This window comes from Hippopotamus amphibius, chromosome 5 (assembly GCF_030028045.1).
Source record: "Hippopotamus amphibius kiboko isolate mHipAmp2 chromosome 5, mHipAmp2.hap2, whole genome shotgun sequence".
Classification (NCBI taxonomy): Eukaryota; Metazoa; Chordata; class Mammalia; order Artiodactyla; family Hippopotamidae; genus Hippopotamus; species Hippopotamus amphibius.
This window is the reverse complement of record NC_080190.1, coordinates 148870199-148897650: the sequence shown is the minus strand read 5'-3', so window position 1 is coordinate 148897650 and position 27452 is coordinate 148870199. Positions and strand designations below refer to the sequence as shown.

Here is a 27452-nt window from a genome sequence, read left to right as displayed (position 1 = left end):
TTCTCTCTGTACCTGCTTTCTCATCTGTAAATTGTGAATAATTATAGTACTTTTCTCATAGGGTTGTTATGGGGTTAATTGAGTTAATAAAAAAAAAGTCTTCAGAGTACCAGTCACATTGTAAGTTCAATATGAGTGGTCTTGTTTTTGCTAAAAACTAGTGAGTAGTTGCAATTTTATCCTAAGTTTTATTAGATACAAAATAAAGTACAAGTATTTTTATATTTTCAGTTTCATCTTTCAGAAAAACATGAGAGATTTAATCACATTCTTTCCCATTGTTTACTATGAAATTCCATTGAGTCAGTTCCTTTCAAGGCCTTTATCCAATACTAATATTCTCAAATAATAGAAACTTTTACAGTCATAAAAATACGCTCTGTATTTTGTCATCTGATTATAATCAAAGAAACAATATAAATTTTCATTAATAATATGTTACTGACCATTTCTCCTAAACATTTTAAAGTGTTTGTGGTTACTGAACTTTATTCATTTATCTGCAAAATGTTAATTTAATGTCTACCTTCAACACATATGGTAGGTACAGTTTACAGACAGCAAATTTCTAAGAAATGCTCTGAGTACAGAAAGAAGGATATTTAAAAAGTGGCTTATTTGAAAGAATTTTGATGTATAGAAGAGCTTTCCTTCTACAACTGGTACACATACCAAATACACGCACATGCATGCACAGGAGCACGTGTCTGATGTACTTTCTAAAACTTCACATTTCTCTTTTTCCTTGTTTTTTGTGTTTAATTTAATTAACTAATTCAACTCTTTTAATTGTAATGCTTCTGTTCACTGATTTTTACTCTTGCAATGTGAAACATAGCCCTCTCAAAAAGAGATTGTAGGTTTTAATCCAATAGAGCATTTTCACTCATCACATTTCTCTCAGCAAATTCATATCATTTTGTATTGTTAGGTTTTTTTTTTTAATCTGACTCTCATAATGGAGAATATAATGAAATATAGTGTATTAGGAACAAATTATTATATGTAAAAATCTAATAAAATAATAAATAGTCCTCTGTCAAGAAGCAGAATGAATTACAAGAAGAATTTTAAAAGGTCAACTTAATACCACCATTATCAGTAAGATACAGTGGAAATGTTATACCTAGGCCTTAACTTGATCACAAAAGCACAATGAGGCTTTTTTTTTAAAAATTGAAGGAAAATTGAAAGTTGCAGTAAGAATAATCACCAATAAAGGCCCCGTGCAGGTTCTAAATAGGAGCCTGGACTACTAGACCATAAATATTATTGTAAATGCCTTAATAATAAATGGAATTGGAAGCATAGGCTTATCTTGATCTCAAGAAGGTGGCCTATAAGACAACTCCAAGAGAGGTACTGGTCAAGACCTTTCTTTATTCCTCAGTGAAGTAAAAGAAATAGCAAAGGGAAGATTGGTTTTTAATTGTGTATATATTTGTGTAAGTGTAAGCCTGCATGCTTAAATACTTCTAGGAACTACAGACCTAACTATTTGTAATCAGGTCAGTGTAGAATAGCAGCCAGATTGCCTCAACTCTTCCTTCTCAGCATTGCTACTTGGAAAAAATCATGGAAGAGAATAAAGCCACAACTCACTTTTCTAGTGTTCTAGGGAAGTCAAGCAAGTATCAGAGCAAATAAGACTGTATGTTGCATTCACAGTTCTTACTACCCTTACCCATGTTGCCCACATCCAAAAGAGTATGCATCTCCAAGTGGAATAGAATAAGGAGTCAATGTTGCTCTGCTTCCACTACAATATACATTCTTACCTGACTATATTTTTGTTTCCTTTAATTTTTAATACTGATAAAATTATCTGGCATATCATAACCACTGATGGTAGAAGGCACTGTAAGCTGTGATTTATTCTAGAGTAATTGAACATTGAATCAAATTTAAACTTCTTTGACCTCAGTTCATAAACATTTATTTATTTTTATTATCTTGGAGTATTTACTTAAAAATCAGTATCCTCTTAGAAACCCCTTTTTGTTCATGATATTTCCCAGAGAAATACACAAGTGCAGAGGCAGCCTTCAAAATTTCAGTTTACTTCAGTTTTAAAAGGAGTTTTATGAAGAATGTCACACATCCCCTTTAGGAATCTAAAATAAATAATTTTGTGTAATTAAAAATTTGTTTTCTTAAAGCTTAGTAAAAGAGGGACTGCTAAACAATTAATTATTCATGTTTAATTTACAACTAATTTATGCAAATGTTGCTTATAATTAGAAATGTGTAAGATAAGTATGTACTTCAAAGGCAAATGTGGGAAGTTGAGCTAAATTCTCTTGGGGCCAGTATTAATTCTCAGATACTGTTACATACCTTTTTCTTCTCTAGTGCTGCTGTAAAGGATGAAATGATTTCCTAGTATTGGAAGAGGTCTTTACACACTCCTGGTATTACCAGGATTTAACTTAAGCAAAGATAATCAGGCTCATTCTATTTTAAGAGAGATTTGTTCAGCCTCTGCCTCTCTAACTATGACTGATCAGATGACTGTATTTCTTTGTACTTTCAGCATTATGTGGAGGAGATGTTAGAGGGCCTAGTGGAACAATCTTATCACCTGGTTACCCAGAATTTTATCCAAATTCTCTGAATTGTACATGGACTGTTGATGTAACCCATGGAAAAGGTAATTTGCCTCTTGCAATGATAATGGGCTATCTTCTCAATTTTCATTGCATCTATTTTTATTTCATTATCCTTTACAATGTCATTTTGCATGAACAAAAACAGATCAGTATTAAAATATGCTAACACAAAATTCAATTTGAGTAACTGCAGCAGAGGATTATATTTACTTTTCTGTAGTATTACAATATACTCATATTTTTGTCAGAATGGTAATATGAGATATTTATTTTCTTTTGATATATTAAACTAATATTACTTGGAATTTTCATATCAATAAAATCTCAAATAGGATGGCTTTTGTCTGGCACAGTGTTAAGAAGTTGATTTCAAAAGTTCAGAGTGGAATAGGAAGATACTCTGAAATGTGGAACCAATTGTAAAGCAAACAGTACATATTTGTATACACTTGTTTTTAAAATGTCTATGATTATTTATTATAGCTATATTTCTTGTATAAATTTGTAACCATTCTAGAAATATTTGTCTCAACTTTTCTGTCAGAACTGCAGTTATATCTCACATAGTTGAATGAGAGTATAAAATTACACTTTACATATAACTATACACATAACATCGTAGATGTTAGTAATGTCCTTTGAACAAACAAATGAAAGTTCTTGCAGTACTAAATATGATTCACTCATGTAATACAACCAAAACAGTATATTAGCAGTATAAGTGATTAAGGCAATAATTTGAAACTGGGAAAATGGGCATTCTAATATATCAAAACAAAAATGGATGAAAATTATTTACCTGAAAATATCTACATGCTAATCTTTTTAAAAAGAGTTAATTTATTCATATTAAAAACTGCCTTGGAGAAGTAGTTTTTGTTTTAGCTCTATTGTTATATTATTCTTATTGTTTTTTACTATTACACTGTACTTATTGACTTTACCATAGAAGATCTAAAAGAAAAAACCCTCAAAATCCTCGCAATGAGAGGATGTTATAATTTTAAAAATTAAAGCTTTATTTAATACTTTGAATTCATTGTGTTTTTTACACAGTGTGTTTTTAACGCTTCTGTTCAACTATGTGAGATATCTGCAGTTCTGATAGAATATTTGAGATACAAATGAAGTTTCTCTTTATTAAAATTATACATCCTTTTACTGACAGTGAGGATTATGTAGGAATTGTTATTGTAATGAAATTAAATATTACTGAGAAAAAATGCCATTAAAATGAGTATTCTGGTATCGTACAGCAGGAATGAGGTGGAAGACTTTGTAATCTGTCATTTTTGTTGTATTCCATAATAGAAGACTCTTTGTTGGAAGTTAACCAAAGCATCCTATTATTCCAGTGTGTAGTGGATTAATGGAGTTTAAAATAAGCTTCCTTGTATTATACAAGAAAATGGAGGGCTATATACTGCTTGCAGTGTAAACAGAGGTTTAATTAACACTTAAGGTTTTGCATCTTCACAGGTTGCAAGTGTTAATTAAACCTGTATTTACACGGCAAGAAATGCAGATTATATGCTTTTCTTTTAAGAGCCAACAAAATTTGTTGAAAGTACAGCTATTCTAAAGTATAGCCAAAGTTATGTGAAGGATAATCTCTTAAAGTTGGAAGGAATTGTCAAGGTAATATAATTTAACCTCTCACCCAGCACACAACACACACACACATACACACAACATGACACCCTCAAGGTCATAGTTAGTGTCATGACTATAACTAAAACCTAGATGTTCATGATATTTTGACTTCAAGCCCAAGTTTTTTCATATATTTATGTAACAAAAATTGCCTTAATAGGGCTTCTTGAATTATCACTTTTATGTGAAGGTACTATGATGTTGAAATCACTGACTTTTTCTCACTGTTCCTCAACACCCATTGCCCTGTTAAGATTGTATATCTTTGCCTGTCCAATTCTTCTTCCTGAAATGTCCATCCCAGGGTTGCTCTTCCACAAACATCTGTTCACTTTTGAAGGTCATTGCCTTCAGAAGCCTCTACTGATCCCTCTGACAAACTAGTTATCTCTATTTCTATGCTCACATTAATCACTTTTATAGCACTTAGAATGTTTCAAGTTTTAGTTTATGTATCTTTTTCCCTCAGATAGACCATGAGTTATTTACAATCTTCTAAATTTTTACATTCCATAATGCCTATAATATAATAGGTTCTTAGTATCATATTCTTGTTTGGATTAATTGACCTTAAGCAGAAGGTCTTACATTGTTTTGCTGTAGTGAAAACAGATTTTATTGCTTAAACCATAATCTGAGAAATAGAGGCTTCCTTTTACAAAGTAGTTGACTAGGACAGAGTGACATGAAAACAATTAAGTTTCACACTGAAGGATTGAACAGTAACCATAGCTAACACCTGCTGAGCACTTCCTCTGTGAAAGCACTGTGTCAAGTCATCCCCTATTTTGTCTCATTTAAACTTTAAGACAACCCTATTAGAACCCCATTTTTCAAATGGATAAAGTGTGTCTCTGAAAGGTTATGTATATAATACTTGACAATGGGCTTGAACGACTATCAGAATTTTTAACATTCCCACATATTAATTCAGTGCATGTCAGAGAGAAGAACATTTTTCTAAGAAAAACATGCATAATGAAATTTTCCTTCTTTTTTGTCCATCTGCTCTTCTATTATCTGACTAATTTTTCTTAGTTTTATTCTCTGACTGAAATCAAATTGACTTAATCTGAATTTCCATGCATGTTATTTTGTAAACTTAGATATCAGTTAATGTAGATGGTAAAGCATCTTCTCCTTGCCACATTGACACCCCATTCTCATTTACATCTGTCTAGTGTCAACTACCACATTTATATTGAAAAACATTTGAAAGACTGACTTAATTTCTGTACCCCTCGGAAAAAGGGATCATTGTGGAGAGAGAGAGAAATAAAAAAGGTGTTACATTCTGAAAAAGAGTTTGAAAAATAGTATCACGGTTCATTTAAAATCTTTTCCAAATTGAAATCACTGGCCCATTATGTAATAATAGTTCATCTTATCATTACTTACATTTGTTTTGGTCTCATTTTATATCACTTTTCATTTTTTTAACAAACAAGGGCTAAATTTGGAGTTTGGGATTAACATATACACACTACTATATATAAAATAGATAAACAACAAGGACTTACAGTATAGCACAGGGAACTATATTATATTCAATATCTTGTAATAATCTATAATGGCAAAGAATGTGAAAAAGAATATATATATGTGTGTATATATATGTAATATCTGCATCACTTTGCGATTTACTTGAAATTAATGTAACTTTGTAAATCAACTATACTTCAGTTGAACAACAACCACAAAAAACAATGAGGACTCCAAGACTATCTAGAATTATTTGGAACTATAAAGTTGATGAATAATGTTAAAGAATGTTACTTTATCATACTCCAGGTTTTGGGATTTTTTAATGAAGATTTTGGTGATTCTTTTAGATCAAGTAAGAAAATTTATTAAGCACTTCAAGAGAAAGATGAATGTGGTGTCATCCTTTATTTCATCTGGCACCTTACATACAGTGTGGTGTGTGTGTGCACTTGCGTGTGAGTAATTTTTAGTCTTTTACATGCATTTGAGACAAGGTCATTAGGCACTCACCTGAGACCATAATGCAATGCCATACCATACTCACCAAAAAAGAACAAATGAAAAAATAAAAAATTTTCAGACTTCCCTGGTGGCACAGTGGTTAAGAATCCACCCACCAATGCAGGGGACATGGATTCCATCCCTGATCTGGGAAGATCCCACATGCGGCAGAGCAACTAAGCCCATGTGCCACAACATCTGAGCCTGTGCTCTAGAGCCTGCAAGCCACAACTGCTGAGCCCACATGCGGCAACTACTGAAGCCCTAGTGCCTAGAGCCTGTGCTCTGCAACAAGAGAAGCCACCACACTGAGAAGCCCATGCACCACAACGAAGAGTAGCTCCCACTCGCCACAACTAGAGAAAGCCCGCACACAACAATGAAGACCCAATGCAGCCAAAAATAATTAATTAAGTAATTAATTTTTTAAAAAGTACCAAGAAGCAAGAGAAAATACTCCTGAAAGGAACACAAAGAAGTCAAAGATATGAAGAACTAAACTGAAATTTTAGAACTGAAAAACTACGGTAACTAAAGTAAGAACTCATTGGATGGACTCAGTCATAGAAAGGAGATGACATGGGAAAGAGTCAGTGAATTTGAAGATAAGTAACAGAAATTATTCAGTCTTAACAATGAGAAAAATATGGGGTGGGCTGGGGAAAAAATGAACAGCACCTCAGAGACTAATGGGACAAAAGCAAAAGAGGAGAGAACAAACAAACTTTCAAGTATTGATGAAGATACAGAGCAACTAGATTTGTTGATGAAAATGTAAATTGGCACAGCCACTTTGTAAGGAAGTATCTATTAAGGCTGAAATATATATAGACACACACATATATACATATATATATGTATTTGCCATGAGCCAGTAATTCTATTCCTAGATATGTATCCAACAGAAACAAGTACATTATGTTCTTTAAAAGCATACTTGAATGTTCATAGCAGCACCATCTGCATTCTTGCTAAAATGCAAACAACCTAAATGTCCATCAACTTTTGAACAGATGAATGTGTTGTATTCACAAAATGAAATGGATCACTAAAAATAAACAACTTACAGGCACACACAAAAGTAGAGATAAATCTCATATACTTAATATTGAGTAAAGAACTCAGACCCAGGACTTCCCTGGTGGTACAGTGGTTGAGAATCCACCTGCCAATGTAGGGGATATAGGTTCAATCCCTGGTCCAAGAAGATCCCACATGCTGCAGATCAAATAAGCCCCTGTGCCACAACTAGTGATCCTGTGCTCTAGAGCCTGCAAGCCACAGCTACTGAGCCCGTGCCACAACTACTGAAGTGCACTCACCCTAGAGCCTACATACCACAACTACTGAGCCCATGTGCTGCAACTACTGAAGCCTGCATGCCTAGAGCCAGTGATCTGCAACAGAGACGCCACTGCACTGAGAAGCCAGCACACCGCAATTGAAGACCCAATGCAACCAAAAATAATATAAACTCAGACCCAACAGAGTATAATGTTATATGAATCCATTGTATAAACTACAAAGAAAAGTAGTCAAACTAGTCTATCCTATTAGAAGTTGAGTGAGTGGTTACTTTTGCCAAAGCACTTCTATTTTAAATAAAGGATGTAAATTTTCCTTAAAATTTTCAGAAAACTCATGTGATTTCTTCATAGGCATTAATTTTAAAATCTTATTTCCAGGCAGTTTCCAAGACATGACTTGTTATATACCTTATAGAGAAGCTAAAGGAAATAAACAAACAGAAAAGACCCAAAAGAAAGACATTATACTATACATTTAGAATATTTTATAGCAGTGCCTTTCATTTTCAGAGAAATCAATTATAAAACGAGTCCTGACTTTTGTTAATTTGGTAACTCTGAGCGTTTTAATGATATACTTTATGAGTCTAATTTTCTCTTTTTCTTAATAGGTGTACAGTTCAACTTTCACACCTTTCATTTGGAAGACCATCATGACTACTTACTGATCACAGAAAATGGTAGTTTCACCCAACCGCTAGCACGCCTGACTGGTTCAGAACTTCCTTCAACAATCAATGCTGGTCTCTATGGAAATTTCAGGGCTCAGCTGCGCTTCATTTCAGATTTTTCAATATCATATGAAGGATTCAATATTACATTCTCTGGTAAGAAAATAACTTTAAAAATCAGATTTTTAAAAGTATGAGCATAACTTATGTATGACAAAATGGAGAGGGAATAAAAGAGAGAAGAAAAAAAAGCAAAGAAATTATCTGCCAACAAATTTTAAGGAAACTTTGAAATGTCTTGATGATCATCTATAGTAGTATATTAAAAGGAACCCTTAAACAGTAGCAAAAAATAAATCAATTCATTAAAAATCTATTAGAAATACAATAAATGCATTTCTTTAAGTTGCACTTCTGCAGAATTCTGAGAGAAAAACTTGCTAAAAATGTCAGGTGAACTTAAATTGGAAATTCATACATATATTTAAAGTTTCAATTAGGCCATAAATGAAATGTTGATTAAACCAGTGATATTCTAGCTTTGTGTTCCAGGGAAAAGGCATAGTTTATAGGCCAAGATTAAGATAAACTTAATTTATTCATTTGGAACTAGATAATCTAGAAACAAATTAATGTGATCACCCTTTTATTAGATGAGATTAACCTCATCTATAGGCAACATCACTTGGATTCCAGGAAAAAAAATTGTAAGACCAAGTGAATAAAAAAATATTCTTATTGGTTCTACTTTCTAGTTAAATGGAATAGTGAGAGAGAATGCAGAAACAAATCAATAAGTAAAAGTTATGCCAACTTAACATTAAATTTATATTACAGCTGTATATAATTATATAAATAATATATAATTTATATAAATAAAATCATAAAAATACTAACCTTGTTCTTCAACTGTTATTCTAGTATTTGCATGGAAAATACTTGTCTTCTAAAATAAAGATATTTCATAGTGAATAGCAAATGAGCATAACCAATTTTAACCTAGAATGTTAAAAGTATATCCAAATAAGTTTTTTAAACAATAAAATAATAGCTCATCAGCATGAAATAGTCCCTCTTGTTCTCCATTGCAATTACATACTAAGTGTGTGCTCTGGGAATATTTTTAGATAAGCTGCTACTTCTTAGGACTATATATAAATTATAATATTGCTGTTTAATTAACTCTACTCTCTCATACCCTGAAGAGTGTTTAACTGTTCATTTTAATGATGTTCATTCATTGCTTGAGAAAATTTTCTTGTATAAATCTACAATATACAATTTTCAGTTTATGGGCATTTCAGTCTTACATAAAACCTTACATCTGAAAGTCACATGTTTTTCAGAATATGGATTAATTGAATTTCATGTACACTAGAGGCACAAGAGCCTTTGTCATTTAGACTGAAACCGTTAAGTAAAAATCATTTCAAAATGCAAATGATTTCATTCCAAATGTTATTTTGCATTTGAAAATATGAATCTATTATGCCATTATTATAAGTCAAAAACCTGTGAAATGGAAATGTTTCTAATGCAGAAGAGAAAACATGAGATAAATATTTACATTTTCAATGTATCACTCAGAAGGTGACATTTTCTCATCTGTATTGAATTTAACACATGAGTATTCATTAAATTATTATATCTTTCACAAAAGAAGAGAAGTATGTGTGCCATACCATATACCCATAATTATATATATAGTCACTTTTAAAATGTATGGCTGGCCCTAAAAGCATCCAGTTGCACATAATAGGAATAATACCCTAAAAGGTTACTACTAACATTTTCTTTGTTCTCCTCTTCATCCAATTACAGAGTATAATCTAGAACCTTGTGAAGATCCTGGAATTCCTCAATATGGTAACCGAATTGGGTTCAGCTTTGGGGTTGGTGACACTCTGACCTTCTCATGCTCATCAGGTTATCGTCTGGAAGGGACATCAGAGATCATCTGTCTTGGTGGTGGCCGACGAGTGTGGAGTGCACCTCTGCCAAGGTGTGTGGGTACGTGGTCAGCTGCTTTCATTTGCTTGTATGTGTAGTCACTGTCCATGGAGTTGCATGGTTATACACCCTTCGTTTTTTATAATCTGTTGAATTTTTTCATTTATTTCATATTAGTTATTTCAGTGTTTTTTCCACTTGGCAATCTGGTATACCTCAATTAACTTCTCAACTGCTCTATTCAACCAACCATGCTTCTAAATTTGTTTTCAGATGATGGGAATAAGGAATGAAGAGATAGATAGATGATAGATAGATAGATGATAGATACATAGATAGATAGATAGATTAGGTAGATAGATAGATGATAGATAAACATAGATGTTAGAATCATATTTTGAGAGCTTACAGAAAATTGCATTCTTGTATTCTATTAATAGATGAGTTTTCATCACTTCCGACTGAAATTTTGACAATATTTTATAACTAGAATTAACATTATGAAAGATGATTACAAGGGAAAATAATAAATAATTTAAGGGCTATGCAAGCAAGTATTGACCCAATATGTGCAATCTATAGAATTAATATATTATGATAGATGAGTTACAATGGGGATTCATTTCATGTTGTGAGATAAAGAAAAGCAGTAATTAAAGTATTGAAAGTTTGGAGCACCACCTCAATCTTTGGAAATTAATATTTTGACTGATAAAAAGAAAAAAATCCAAAGAGAAAATGAAGGACTTTTCACTAGGACTTAAAGTCATTTTCTATTTATATTAGGAAATAGGTAAGAATTTCTTCAGGTCATCACCCATTCAGTAATAATCAGTACTCATTTTTATAATAGAACAAGAACAACAACATTTTATTGTTTCATAAAGCTTTTAAAACTCTCAAAAGCATTTAATTTGAATTTAATTGTAAATTTAATTGTGGGTCACAGATCTTTATAAGCTATAATATGCTACAAAATCAGGCAAATTGGTAGAGATTTGATCTGTGGTTTAAGACTTTGTCCTTTTTTTCTTTTTTTGATGGAGGCAGTATGCCCCACAGATGAAAATGCAAATGGAGAAGATACCCTCTATGATGTATTCAATGTATTGTCCACTGCATAGAATGTGGTGGGAATACCTGTGGATCCCCAAATCTAGTAAAAAAAAATTGATCTTTCAGGTTAATATGGGTCTGAAGGCTTTCATAGTGATGAGATTGTTTTCACAGCCCTAACAGACAAGCTGATAATCAACAGATGAAATTTCTTTTTAAAATCACAGGCTTTTTCAGAAATGTCTCAAGCAACCACAGTTGATGAGTAGTCATACTCTCAGAACATCTTTTCCAGGAAGACGTAGAATGCAGTCCTTCTGTTTTTGTTTTTATGATTGGGGTTTTGGGTTTTTTTGTTTTTTCTACTATTGCCAGATTTGGAATTCCCCTCCTTATCTGAATTGCCCTCATTCCCATTTTTCTTTGGTGTGAATATTTTCAAAGGAAAATTAATGAGAACATTGGGAATAGTCCAAGTGAGGGCTACAGAGTGCCTAGCTTTATATTCTGGTCATTTTATATTGGGTTAGTTCACTTTTCTAAACTTCATTTTTCTCATCAGAAAAATGGTTACAACATTATGTTAATGTTAGTTATGACGGTTAAAAGAGGTTAGCCATGACAATCAGACACCTAATACAATCTCTGGAATGTAGAAGGAGTTTAGAACTTAGGTGTTGTTATAACTCTTACTATATTGAGAATAATCTGCTGTCTATCCAACCCACCAACCTAGTTTATAAAACCAATTATAGTACTGAATGAATTCCATGTTATAAAACACCGTGCTATGACGGTCTACCTGGCTCTTTTGTATATGTATTTACCTCATTTAATCCTTACTATAATTCTATTATTGTTATTCCCCCTCCTCCCATTTTTCATCAGAAGAACCTAAATGTTAGAAGTTTTAAACAACTTGCCCCAGATCGCCAAGGTTGTATGTGGCAGAACCATGATTTGTATATTATCTTTCTCATTCCAAAACCCCAATTTTTTCACTAGGATGGTTTAACCTCAAAAAGGTTGAAGGAAAGGTGAATCTCAAAGAACTAAGTTAGACAGAGTTGATTAATATTTTCTTTCAAAGTACCAAAAACATACCAGGATGTTACATAGGCTGACAAGAAAGTGTTTGCATCTACATTTTTAAGGTTTACTCAACTTTTACAATAAATTTTAATAAATAGATTTATGAAAATCTGACTGTGCAAAAAAAGTAATTTCAAGTTAGTTTTGTTATATTAAAGTATTTCTTTGAGAGCCGGTTTATTCGTGCCTAAATCTTTAGTGAGAAGTATGACATAAAATCTCCTTGTAGACAAATTTAGAAAGCAAAGTTATTGCCATGGGAATTTTTCCCTCATTTCAAAATTAACTGTGCTTCTTTCTAAGCTTATTGAAATGTGCAATTAAGTCTATTTTCCTTAATCAATTCCACTGTAGTTATACATTTAAGTTACTAAATAGGGTGAGAAATATTTTCAAACAGTATGACTTTTTAAAAATTGTATTTTTCCAATTTTCTTTAAACTTCTCTATTTTCTCTATGCTTTAAAACAAATATGTTCTTTTTTGCATTTCTGGTTGCATATATGCAAATGTGTGTATTTCTTTTGTTATCTTTTCAAAATTCACAGTCTTCTGTCACATAAAATGCACATTACTTGTAACTATTCAGATGAACAGACTCAGTTTTAGCAATCTAGTTTATTTGGACAGATTTTATTTCTTCTTAGATTCTTTGTACTTTTCACTTCATATATCTCTAAAACCAATTCTCTAGTGCATACTTGTTTAAAAACATCATTCAGTACTCAGCACTGGCAGCCTCATAGAAAGCTTATGTTATAGACAGTGACCAAATTATGTGTAGGTTGTATTCAGAAAGTTTGTTTGTGCTTCAGTTATGTGGAATCTAGGTGGTCTTTCCTTGGCACAAGGTTGCAAACAGGTACATTCCCAAAACAAATGGTAGATGAGATTTTAACTTTTGTGTCAAGTGTAAAATTAACACTAACATTTACTAAAATAACTTATATGTGTACCTAGGTTATATAAGAACGTGCCTGACTCTGGACAGTAAGACAACTGATAAAGTAATTTTTGGAAACTTACTTTTTATTTAGTTTTTACCATATGTTTAATTTTGATTCTATATTTAGTGTGTAAATTGGTTAGTGTCTTTCAGTTTCGGTTGGTCAAATTTGGTGAAAATTATCTTAATTTTAGATATTAGATGAATAATAAATATTTTCATTTAAGCAATCTCCTGAGTAACCTCTGCATTTATGTTTTAAGGTAATATTTTAACAAAATGATAAAATAGAAGAACACCATAAGATTGTCTTTACAATCTATAAAGGATTATATCATATAGTGTTTCATTCCAAAAATCCACCTATGCTTTGAAAGTAGGTTTAGCATAATGATATTATCAGTGAAGATACAATGCCTATAAAAAACTCAAGGTTGCACAGACTCAGGGGCAGAGCTATGTCTATCACAAGTTCTGAGGCCCAGGCTTGTGCTTCATTTACAACAGCACACCGCTGTCTTTGACTGGAGGCTTCAATAAAGTTGAAAGGAAATCTGGTCTTAATTATAGTTGATACATGATTTCAGAAAACCCATTAGGCTGTCCTCTGTTTTAATCAGAGGAAATTTCCTCTACTGTGACCCATTTATCCCAGGTTACTTAAGTACAGGGGCATTTTTAATTTTAAATTATTTTGTTGACATGCAGTATTAGTATTATATTAGTATGATGTGTACAATATAGTGATTCAACATTTATATATGTTTCAGATTGATCAACACAATAAGTCTAGTAACCATCTGTCACCATGCAAAGTTATTGTAATATTCCTTATGCTGTACATTACATCCCTGTGATATTTATTTTATAACTGGAAGTTTGTACCTCCTAAACTCCTTCACCTATTTTACCTCCCCCTCACCCCCCCACCCCCACTGGCAACTGCCAGTTTGTTCTTTGTATCTGTGATTCTATTTCTGTTTTGGTTTGTTTGTTTTATTTTTTAGATTCTACATATAAGTGAAATCATACAGTGGTTGTGTTTTCCTCTCTGACTTATTTCACCTAGCATAATACCCTCTAGGTCCATCTATGTTGTCGCAAGTGCAGGGAAATTTGTAGAGGCAGAAGAATCTTGATAGCAGTCGAGATAGTAACACCCACTCAGTAACAGGGATTCTTCTCCCCAAGAAGTGGCCTCCATTGCAGGCACATAGTTCATATTTATATTTTAGCCTTTCCTAAGCTATGTGATCTTTGGAGAGTTGTTCAGATCTCTTTCCTGCCAAGTTTTCTCAAATGTAAAATGTGGATAATTACATCCATAGTGCAAGATAGATTACAGCTCAAAGCAATAAAAGACATGTAAATCACGTAATGTACCACTGAACAAGTAATATTTGATCAACAAACCTTGGTCCTTTTTCCTTGTGCCTCTCTTCACCACCTTCTATTCAGTTCTTCTAAGAGCCATGATGACTGAGTGGTAAAGAGTGATTTTCACCAACCAGCAGAAGAGGAAAGGGAAGAATAAGAAAAGGAGGAGATGAAAAAGTTTTAGTGTGCTATCAGCAGCTGAGTACTTCATACATGTAATCTTATTTACTACTTAATAATCAAGATGAAAGTTTTACCTTTCAAAAAAAATATGTATAATTATGTTTTACATTTTGAAAAAGATAAAAATAACTAACAGGTAAAATGATATTTCAGTTGGATATGTTTTATATTTAAGTGATTATCCTGGAGATCCAAGTTGCTATGGAAATGGCTATCTGATCACATCTTTAAGTTGCATCCAAATATCAAAAAGCAAAATATATATATGAAAGTTGATTACTTTGAAAATGAGAAACACTGACTTATTTTTAGTCAAAAATAAGTACCTGATTTCCCTTTCTGAAGTTCACATTACAAAAAACACAGGCATTTCCATTGTCATCTTTCTAAATAAAACAAAAAACAAAAAACTTGCATGTCTTCATTCAGCTTCCATGCATACTAGGAACCATGCCAGGTCATTTTGCAAATAAGCAAGGAGCTAATGAAAACATTTTGTTTTGGAAAGTAAATTAGCAAGTTAAATATTAGTAACAATTTGTCTTTAGGCAAGAGTCCACACATTTTAAGAAGTCCATACATTTTGAAGTCATTTTAAAGACATCAGTTCATTCATCCTTACAGTCTACTTAACACATCTACTTCTATTTCTAATTTTATGTCATCGGTTTTTTTTATCTGACCTTGGACAAGTGACAACATCTTGCCTTAATCATGAGTGAAATGAGAAAAATAACTCTGTTACACATCTACATATTTTCTCACTTTTCTGACTTTTTAGATGATATATACTGATGGTTACTTATTATTTAGTTTTAAAATGGTTGCTAAAAATAATGGAAACAAGGTGAAGCATATACAGGGACTCTGTACTATCATTATAACCTCTTTGTAAATATAAAATTATTCTAAAATGAAAGTTATATTAAAAATTCAAAACAAGAAAAGATAAATTGCACTTGAAGAGATAGTTCATCTTTAAACAAATTCTGTTTATTTCATCTCAACCTCCAAACTCTCTAGACTAAAATTATGTACCTCAGATACCCACACATGTATGTCAGATATGACTGATTTATCAAGTTCATTGGCATTGTAGACATATAGTGCTGTAGAAAGCAAATTAGGATTAAGAGATTTTGCTAGCTCTCAGAAACTACCATTAATTAGTTGGGTGACTTTAAGCAAATATCTTAATTTTGTGTGCTTCTCTTTTCTGGAAAGGATAATGCCAATATGAGTTCTACTCAACCCAAATATTTCTTGTAAAGATAACAAAAAATACCAGATAGAAAGTTTATGCTGATAAATTATATATATAAATGTATGTTTATATTTTTCTTATATAATTATGACGGTGCGTTGATTTCTTAATTTGACAATATAATATCAATATTAACTTATACTTTGGTTCTTTATAGTTGTTGTTGTTTTTATAAATAATTTCTTGCTTGCAACCTAGATCAGTGTTATGGTATTCCAGGTGGCATTTCTTTATTACTTTATTTATTGATGCAATTATTCTGAAAGACTACCATTTCATATTGAATAGACCATGGGTGAGTAAACTTTTTTTTTTCCTATAAAGTGCTAGATAGTAAATATTTCAGACTTTGTGGTCCACACAGTTTCAATCACAACTACTAAATTCTGCCATTGTATTGTGAAAGCAGCAATAGATAATATACAAATGAGTAAATGTGTCCGCCTTCCAGTAAAACTTTACCTACAAAAGCAGGCAACAGGGTGGATGTGGCCCTCAGGCCATAGTTTGCCTATCTCTGCAGCAGATTTATCAAGCTTAGTCAACTTAAGTATCCTCTTTGCGTTTGGAAATTTACTAGTTATTCATCTCTCAGGAAAGAAGTTGAGATCCTTTTCTCATTCTCTATTTTTTCATCATGGGTTCTTTTTATTAAAGTAGCACAGAATTTATTTCTAGGAGAAGAGATTTCTCATCTTTTTACAGAGACAGTATTAAGTGTGTGTGTTGTGTGTGTGTGTGAACACTGATGCAATTTATGGGTAATCTAATTCACAACCATCTCCAGAGACTTTCATATACATATATCTCTTCTGAGTACCACATCTGTATTCCCAGCTGTACACTGGACCTCTCCATATGGATGGCCTCCCACAGGCACATTGACTTCACATGCCAAAACATTAACTCATTATCTTCTCTGCCAAATAGCTCTCCCTTATGCACTCCTTCATTCAAATATGGCATCATTCTTATCCAGTCATTCAAGCTAGAAATTGTGTTATCTTTTACTTCCTCCTCTCTCTTTCTCTCTATCCATATTGGAATAGTCACTAAGACCTATTGCCAAAAGCTATTGCTCAAATTTACCACCATCTGCATTCTCATTACCCTTATTTTAGTCCAACTCTCTTTAGTCCTCATAAAGAAGAACATAATAGCACAATAATAATAATGTGTACTAGGCACTGTGTTAAACAATATATATATGTATATTCCCTTCATATATTCCTTTTAGAAACCATATTATTATCCCAGTTTATAAATGAGCCAGATTAATTATTTAACTTGATAAAGAGCTTGAAATCAGCTCTTTCTGATTCCACCTGATTTCATTTATACACATTTTCAAAATTACGTGTATAATCCTACTATATCATCTCTTCTTTTCTATCTGGACTTCTTGTTTTCAAATTTCCCTTATCTAATTTATTTTCAATAGCAATACTAGTTATATTCTTTTTTATTTATGAGTAACAAATTACCACAAATTTAGCAGTTTAAAAGAGCAAATTTACTTTTTCTTGGTTTCTGTGGGTAGGGAGTATGGGCACAGTTTAACTGGGTCCTCTCTTAGGGTCTCACAAGGCTGTAATCAAAATGTTGACCAGGGCTGAATTCTCACCTGAGGTTCAATATTCTCTTCCAAATTCACATTGTTATTGAAGTAATCAGTTCCTTGTGGTTGTAGGACTGAGAGCTTCAGTTCTTTGCTCAATTCCTAAGGACCATCCACAGTTCCTTGCCATGTGAACTTCCCCAGCTCTGATGCTTCCTTCATCAAAACAGCAAGGAGAGCCTGTCTAGCGAGTCACTAGCAAGCTGCAGTTTCCCATAATGTTATAAATCATGAGATCAATGAGAAGCAAGTCACAGGTCCCACTTAACTCAAGGGGAGGGGACTGTACTAAGACATAAATGCCAAAAGGTGAGTATAACCAGATGTTCACCTTAGAGTTGACACCAGGTGAACTTAGAAAGATCAGATCATCTGTCTATTACCTGCATAAATCAGTAGGTGATTTCTCATGCCTATTAGATAGAGTTAAAATTCCAGAGGTTCCTTTTTAGGTTGGCCTTACTGCCCTCTCTATAGTCATTCCCCTACATGCATCCTGGATACATTCATAAGATGCTACATGCCATTCCCAAACACGCCAAGCACTTTCCACATTTTTAGATGCTAAGGATGTGTTGACGTCTACTCTATATGCAAATGATCAAACTCTCACTTGTGTTGGCACAAGCAAACAAATGATGTCTTTATCTCTAAGAAGCTGCATGCAAAGGTACAGTGAGAGAAAGCACTGAAAGCATTGTTCAGTGGCTGGAGGAGGCTTTGCATTTTAATCTGTTGAACTTTCATTTCTACCACCATACCATAGATAAAGATGCCATTATCTCTCATTATCTACTTTATTACTGTAACAGCTTAAACAGACTCTAGTCTCCATTCTTGTCCCTTTTCCTCAAACTAAATAGTAGAGTCAGGATGAACTTCCTATGATACAGAATTGATGATGTCACTCTCTTGCTTAAAATTCTACCATCATTCTCCATTGCCCTCAAAATAAATTTGGAATGTTACCCTCTTACTCCTATCCCTAGTCCATAAGTTTGTATAACTGATTTATTCTTCAGACTCATCTTATTTACCCATCCTATTATGAAGCTTTTCTTGACCTTCAAAGACTGTGTTGGACATCCTTCCTACAGGCTGCATGTGTTTTTCTGTATTTACCTTTTCTAGGATTCATAATACTGTATTGAATTGCCTTTTTATCTACATCAGTGTTTAGCATATAGAAAGCTTTCAGTAAATTTGTTGAGTTGATAAAGAAATGAATATATAATAGGGGCAAAGCTCCTTTATTTTTACACTTTAAATTTACTAACTTTAACACATATGAACGAAGCTGTACTCCAGAGGTACTTTATTCAGCCTAACACCAATAAAGGACTATAATTGCCTTTCCAGCCTGGACCATCACATTATTCCTTAGTCTATAATGCATTTGCTTTATGGATATTAACACACAACCCCTCAAGTCTAATAAGTAAATCAATCAACCAATGAACAGTAAAGGTACCTGAAAAGACTACTAAGAGGAGGCTTATAATTATGATAGAAGCAAAAAAGATAAATTTATAAAAATTGAATATGGTGAAAAATATTGTATCTCATATCTTTATATGGAATAAATCTTTCCCAATATGTAGTGAAATTCAGAGCTCAACAAGGAGACTGGCTGACTTTTATTTTTTCCCCCTAATGGAATGAAAAGGAAGAGAAAAATATATGCCTGATAGAAACTGAGTATCCACAATATTAACTAGGTAAATATATTAATGATATTTTTATTTGAAGCAGGTTTGATTGGGAGCAAATTTTTGCTATATGTAAATATGAGCCATAAGGAATAAAAGCATTAAATAAGCCAGTGTAAATGGCAAAAGACAATGCACATTTCCTATTTAATATAACTGCATTGAGGACTGTGAACTTAAATTCTCCTCATTCATTTAGGATTTATAAACAAATAGATTTATGGAGAGCCTTTTATAATCTAAGTAATATAATTTAAGTAAACTCCTGAACTTACTTTATTATACTGTAGTTGGCAAGTGAATACACGCTACTTTATCTGATGGCTGTGAGGCCATTGAAGGCGAAGGCTGTATCTTAGTTATCTCTGTACCTCCTGTGTGTTTGCCATAAACTGTGGCATATCACATGTGCCCATTCTGAGCATAAGACAGTATAAAGTTAATTCACTGTGTGATCACCATGAACCAAGTTAGTCAGAGTAGATCGTGATTTATGTATAATTGTGATTCATTCACAAGGAGATTTTCATTGAAATGATCCTCTGTGTTATTAGAGTCTCAGATTTATTTGGAAAAAATTTAAAAAAAATTTTTTTGAGAATGTAAAATATCAGACGCCTAAAAAACACTTCATTTCCCTTATATGTCCTCATGCTCTTACTATAAATCTTGTTGAAAGCCAAAATTTGCCTGCCAGTTGGCAAGTTAGAAGATAAGTTAGTTCTGGGATTACATAGAGGACACAGACTTCTTTAAAAAGAGTTGAGTTACAAAGAGTAGAAAAAAGTGGAGCGTTTACTGGAATCTGCGCTTCAAGGTCACATCCTTAAAGCAACTGCAACTCTAAGGGTCTCACATTAGAATCACGAAAGTACCAGAAGCACTTGTTTTCTCTGCAGGCTCTAAGTGACCTCTTCCTGCTTTTATGGAGCACTATGCCCAAGTTCAGAAATACCTACAGCATACTTGTTCTTCACCTGTGTCTAATAAACTTAACCTAGACGTATTGGGAAGCATGCTGAAAAAGGGGCAAATGATTAGACCTGTAAGTAGGGTTTTAAAGAGAAATAAATGCTATAATAGTAACCTAGAAAGAATGAAATTCATCAACGTTGTATTAGACAAACTAATTTTGGTTTTTAGTTTAATATATTTTTACTTAATTAGAAAGTGATTGGTCCCTAGCACATATTAGTGCCAGATAAGAAATATTTTACCTGAGGTAATAATAAAAGCTAATATTTGCTGTGTGTTTACTACATGCCTGGCATGGTCTTATAAGGTTTGAATAAGGACACTGAGGCACAGGGAGGTTAAGTAATTTTCCCTAGGAGAATATATTAAGAATTTTTATGTGAAGCAGATTAGATTGGGAGCAAATTTTTGCTATATGTAAATATGAACCATGAAGAATAAAAGCATTAAATAAGCCAGTGTGATGGTATTCTGTACATATCCCCAAACTGGTTCTTGCTTACAGCAGTGACATCTGTGGCTCTCAGGAAATGCTATCATTTGGCAGTGCAGATAACTGGAGGAGATAATTAAATGTTATTGTTACTTGTAACTGAATTAGATTTTGATGCCCTGTCTCAGGAGAGGGTAGGATTTAACTGAAGTTGCAATAGATCAGCAGTACCTAAAAGCCTTTGAAACTGGGAGGAAAGGTCATTGACAAATACATTTTAAAATTACTTCTAATTCTATGTTTTTGTGAAGTCCATGTGTCTATTTGTTTTGTGTGTATGTGTGTATAGCTTATTTTCATTTCAGCCTCATAATATTGAAAATAATAGCAAAAATGTGAATGCCATTATTACAGAGATTGATTCCTAATAAATGGTTTTATTGTTTGTCATCTGGTAGTGCACTTAGCTAAGATATTTTCAAATGTACCTAGGGTTTTGAAAACAGACAAAAGCAGGTTGAAACAGAATAGAACTATCAATTAGTAACTGTGCATTGTACCAAGGAGCTAATCAGCCTTAAGATCAGTAGCACTAATGGGGGTAGGTTTAGAGTGAGTCCAGGAGGGTAGGACTGTGATTATTTTACCTAGTAAATGCATTCAGCCCCTAATCAAGAGTATGTAATAAAATGAATTTCACTTTTTTCATCACTATTTCTGTTTTTTTTAACTTTTTTCTCTTTAGCTCAAGCTTAACCAGTCTCAAATCCAGCTCTTTCACTGCAGGACAAATCAGCTGAAGTCATCTTCTGTTTAATATACTAAGCAGTTTTTACCATGGAAATAATATAATGTTATAAAATAGGCATCGTAAGTTAAATCTAGAATCAAGAATGAACATATAGATCAGATATGAGAGAATGTGCTTATTTAAATAAACAATAGCCTTGGTAATCATAAAAAATGTCAAGGTAAATTACTGAGAAAGCACAAAGAAAAATGAACTTTGAGCTTTGGAAAGTTATTTGCAGAATTTAAATATTGCCCTTAAAGCAGGTGTTTTAAAGGAAAGGAGTTAGGGGATCATTTAACCTCCCACAAACTAAATTTCTGGCTGCAAGCCATTTTCTATATCTCTGTGTTGTACCCAAGTACTCTCTTTGTAGCGCTCTCTGTATCCCAGTTCAGTTATTGGTGTGCTTGATGTGTAGGTAACATTTTTCTCTTCATGTGTTTTAATCAGTCTACAAAGATTTGTTTCAAAAGGTGATGGATAGTTTTTATTTCATACACTTTACTATACTTTTCTGAATTTGCACTAGTTGATGCTTTATTATGCTTGGCTACAGAATCCTGCAGACATAAAAAATTAACCATTTCCTATCTTATAAAATTGGAATCTCAACTGAGTCTAGTTACAATTTTCTGAAAATAAATCCTGGGTTTTGTTTGTTCTGAAAAACTTTTGATTTATTTTCAGATTAAAAAAGTATAATGATAAAACATTGTCTGTTTTTCTGATAATGTAAGATTATTTTCCACTTGTTCAGTTCTACTTGGAAAATTTGTAAAAAAAAAAAAAAACCCAAACCAAAACAACAACAAAAAAAACCAACTCCTCTAAGGTCTAGACTGTGTATTCCACCTTATCCCAATTTTTAAAAAAAAATCTAATAAATATTTATTCAGTGTTTGTGCCATGGTATTTTAAAAAGCATCCTGCCTTCTTCTTTCTAAATGAGAGTAAATAAAACCTATCTGGTGAATTTTATAAAACTACAAACTCTCCAGTCCCCTACTAAGAGTCTCTCCTGTCCTACTCCACTCCAACCCAACCACTGTTCCCCAGGAAACAAGATTACTGCATTAGTCAGCCATGATCACTAATGATGCTTTGTATTACCCTCAGATGTGTGGGGTTAAAACAAAAGGTTGAGATTCTATGATGAAAAGAATAGTGCAGTCCTCATTTTCTTATGAGCTTGGAAAATATTAATATGTTATTACAGGTTTTTTCCTCAGGTACATTTTCAAGGATATCATCACTAACTCTATCATGTTTTGTTTTCTTTCTTTCTCTCTTTCTTTCTCTTTCTTTCTTTCTTTCTTTCTTTCCTTCCTTCCTTCCTTCATTCATTCCTTCATTCTTTCGTTCTCTTTCTCTCTCTCTTATCCCCTCACTTGGAACATCCTCATTTGATTATATTTCACTTATTGATCTCACAATGCCTTTCTTGCAAAAGTAAAAACAAACAAATAAGGGTACAAAGAAGTATCTATAGAGAATCAAGCAGGAATAAAGACAGCATGCAAATTGCTGAAGCTTAATGAGCATCAAGGGATTTGTGAGTTGTTGATTAGTCAAAACCAAATTACCCTAAATATGAAAAATCATATCTTTAAAGAATTTTCAGTCTTATAGTAGTCTACCAAAAGCTATAATGGAGAAAGAAGAGAAATAATATTGTTGAGTGCTTATAATGTACATGGCAGCACACCTGGCACTGTAAGATTTTTCTCTCATCTACTACTTACATTATCTTATTACCCATATTGAGAAAGCAATGTCCAAAAAAGGTGAAGTGATTCACCTTGTGTCTCAGCAAGTAAACTATAGATTTGTCTATCTTCCAAATCATGTAGTCCATATTGTTTACTTCATGCCATATTTGAAATTTTCCAGGGTTGTAATAATAACGCAGAGTCAAGTAGCATGACCATTTTGAAAAGCATGTTGCCATTCTGTGAACATTATTTGTTTTCATTTTCTTTGGGGGAAAAAAGAGAATGGTTTGGGGATTAAAAAATAAAATTATGGAATTTGCCAAAGAAATTTTCTTTGAATTTGTTTACTTAATTTTCAGGATAGCTATTTCTATGGTACGTAATTCATTCCCAATTTTTGAAGACTTTTAAGAAACGTTTTATTCATTATATGCATTGTCCATAGAAATATCAATACAAATAATAAGAATCAAATTACAATGAATATTGTGATATGATCTAGCTAGGGTTAGAAATATTATTTTTGGACATTAATAATGATATAACATTGGACAATTCCAAAAACTTTAACATTTATTGCTTATGATAATTTTTTTCCTTAGGAATCTGTCACTTCCACTCCCCCCCAAAACTATTCATATTAATGGATTTTCTCTCACTAAACTCTCTGACATTTTAATTTTGCAAAACTCTAAACTCAGGCCTTTGAAAGTTAGTCTTCATTCATTCAGTCACTTATTCATTCATCTATTCATTAATTCACCAAACTTAGAGTGACAACAATGTTTGGCATCCTGTGTTAGGTGATGGTGATATAACCAATGTAATTAGATATTAGTCACTATTTTGTTAGAAAACATTGGTGGGTTTGATATATTTATCTATTCTACCACCCAACAGAATATTAAATCAATACAACTCAACAAATATTTAGTGAGCAGTGAGTTGGGTGACAAAGGTAAAAATAGATAATGTACTTTCCTCCACTCTATTTTCATGGGAATTAGGACTAATTATAACATCATGAGATGGGAATGAGAAATAAAACCCATAATATAGCAAAGAGGAATAACATTTTTTTTCTGGAGGATAGCAAATAGCTTCTTGAAAATGACTTATTTGTGAAAATGAGCTGAATTCTGCTAAATATAAAAGGTGGGGAAGATCCTCTAAGCAAAGGATATAACATAAATCAAACTAGTAAAATTAATGTATCTACAAATCTGTTTTGGGTCTAAGTGGCTTTTTGGAACTCCTTTTGAACCCCAGTTCAATTATAGGTATAGTCAATGTGTAACTAACACTATCTTATTTGTGCTTTTTAATCAATTCAGGAAGGCCATATTTCTTTCAATGATAAATAGTTCTTATTTCACACATTTTTCTTTGTTGTTCAGAAGCCTGGTTGTATGTTTTATCAGAGTTTATATATTAAAAGTAGCAACTCTGTAATATTCTATATGTACAGAATCTGGATTTGTAAACAAGATACCCTAGGTTTAAACCATGGCTTCACAACTTAGTGGTTTTGATAAGTTGGACATGATATTTAACTCCTCTGACCCCCACCTATAAAATGGAGATGCAATAAGAAAATGTTTAAGTTTATTAGTTTTTACTATGCCCAGGCACTTTGCTAAGTGATTTACATGTATTTTTCCAATCTTTTCTGTAGGTTTGATGTAGAAAGGTATTATTACTGTCTCCATTTTACAGATGAGACCAATGAGATACAGTGAAGTTGAGTAGCTGTGTGCCCAAGATAGCACAGTGCTCATCATCTGATTTTACATTGTTGAAAGATTTCCTACTTCTTCAGCATGAATGAGCTTAAGTTTGCTCTTTTGCATACTGACCAAAGTAGAAGGTCTACTCTGCTTTAGGAAACTTGGAGCTGAAAACACAACATTTCTCATTGCTTGATGCAGCAGGACAAGGGCTGGACAAACTGAAAGGAAGTGTTTGAATGACAGAAAATTTTGTATGCTTTGTTGGGTAACTGAGATCCATTAAGATTAAGCAAAGGAATGATATGGTCAAATTTACATCTTACAAGATCTTTCAGATATTTACATGTATGGATGATGGATCTGGATTTCCCTAGCTTCAGTTTGCTATACTGAAATTAGGGAAATCCATTAGGAAGGGGTTTTAGTATCACATATATAAGCTCATGGGCCACAGTGGTAAAATTAAAGAGGGGGCAATTTTAAGAACTGAGAATGGGGACTTCCCTGGTGGCACAGTGATTAAGTATCCATCTGCCAATGCAGGGGACATAGGTTCAATCCCTGGGCCAGGAAGAACCCACATGCTGTGTGGCAGCTAAGCCCATGTGCCACAACTACTGAGCCCGTACTCTAGAGCCCAAGAGCCACAACTATTGAGCCCATGTGCCGCAACTAGTAAAGCCCACTCACCTAGAGCCCATGATCTGCAACAAGAGAAGACACCTCAATGAGAAGATCAGGCATTGCAACGAAGAGTAGCCCCCACTCTCTGCAACTAGAGAAAGCCTGTGCGCAGCAATGAAGACCCAACACAGCCAATAAATAAATAAATAAATAAATAAATATATTCATTTAAAAAAAACTGAGAATGTTTGTGCTATCTTCAGAATGTTTAATCATAAATTCCTCCTTAATTTGCTCAAGTTACATGCAACAGCAGTTATTGCCAATTCCTGGAATCAATTTAGTGTAACATCTCCAATTCATAGGCAGAATCTTGGCTTCTCAATCAGAATTCACAGAACTCCTCTTTTTATATGCTCATCCTCTGCTTTTATATCATAGCCAGACCTCAGAACATTCCAAGAGCCAACTTCATCTTGAGTATGCCACAAAAAGGGTATAAGGAGAAATACACACTACTTGTGTGGCATGGTCTCCATGCTCCAGACAGAGGAGAATTGCAACTGAACACACAATCTGGAAATCATGGGAGAGCTCCAGGTTGACAAATATTTACAGGTTTTCAGTATATAAATGCTGTTGAAAGCCATGGGATTGGATGAAATAAGCAAGGGAGTAAGTGTAGACTGAGAAGAAACCAAGTCTGACCTCACCAATATTTTGGAATCTGAGAGATGAAAAAGTCCCAGCAAAGGAGACTGAGAAGGAGGGGTCTGTAACATAGGAGAAAAACAAGTAGAGACTGTTGTCCTAAAGGCTAAGGAAGAAAGCTTTTCAAGGAGAAGGGAGTAATCCCTACCTAAAATGCTGCTGAAAGGTTAAGTTAGATGAGGGGTTCAAATATACATCAAATATACATCAAAACATGGAAGTCACTGGTGAACTTGATGAATGCAGTTTCAAAGAACTGACAGGGCGAAGGTGTGAGAAAATAGGAGAATTGCAGAGTGAATCTAGACAAATCTCTTTGAAGAGTTTTGCTGAAAAGAAGATCTGTGTAATGAAGTGACAGCTCAAGGGGAATGTTGGATCAAGAGAGTTTTTCCCCAAAACTTTTTATGATAATGCCTCTCAGATTTGCTCCAAAGGTGAAAAAAATAGAATATCCATGTAGATATCATAGAAGTTTAACAATTGTTGAAATATTGCCATATTTGTTTTTATATTATTTTTTCTGCAACATTTGAAAGTATTTTGCAGACATCAGATATTTCATCCCAGAATGTTTTAATATGCATTTTTAAAAATAAGGCCATCCTCCTAAAAAATTTTAACATCATTACCACACCTGGAATCATTTACCATCCAGTCCATATTCAAATTTCCCCCAATTTTTCCACACACATAAATATATATATATTTTCAAATTAGGATCCAAATCAAGGTTCAGGCTGATATTTGTTTGTTATGATTCTTTGATCTTTATTTTTTCCTGTAACATGAGTTTTTTGAAGAGACTGAACCACTTGTCATGCAAAATGTTCCATATTCTGAATTTTTCTGATTTTTTCCTTATTGTGTCATTTAACTTTTTCCGTTACATCACTTTCTCATTCCTACTCCACCTCCTCTCCTTGCCGTTTGTCCTGTAAAGAGCAAGTTAGGTCTAAAGACTTAGTTTCTGGTTAAATTTTTTTTTTAAACCATAGTCCTTTGTGGTTGATGCTTGTACATTTTATATCTTATTAGGTGTTATATAAAACC

At 33.1% G+C, this 27452-nt stretch overlaps 1 protein-coding gene across 2 annotated transcripts in view; it reads left to right on the top strand.

The window, feature by feature from the left end:
* CSMD3 (CUB and Sushi multiple domains 3) overlaps positions 1-27452 on the top strand; it is a 1219369-nt gene that overhangs the window by 842400 nt on the left and 349517 nt on the right. For both annotated transcript variants that reach the window (XM_057736100.1, XM_057736099.1), the window contains 3 exons: positions 2534-2650; positions 8167-8382; positions 10048-10236. In XM_057736100.1, coding sequence (XP_057592083.1) covers positions 2534-2650; positions 8167-8382; positions 10048-10236 — 522 coding nt within the window. The remainder of the gene's footprint in view (positions 1-2533; positions 2651-8166; positions 8383-10047; positions 10237-27452) is intronic.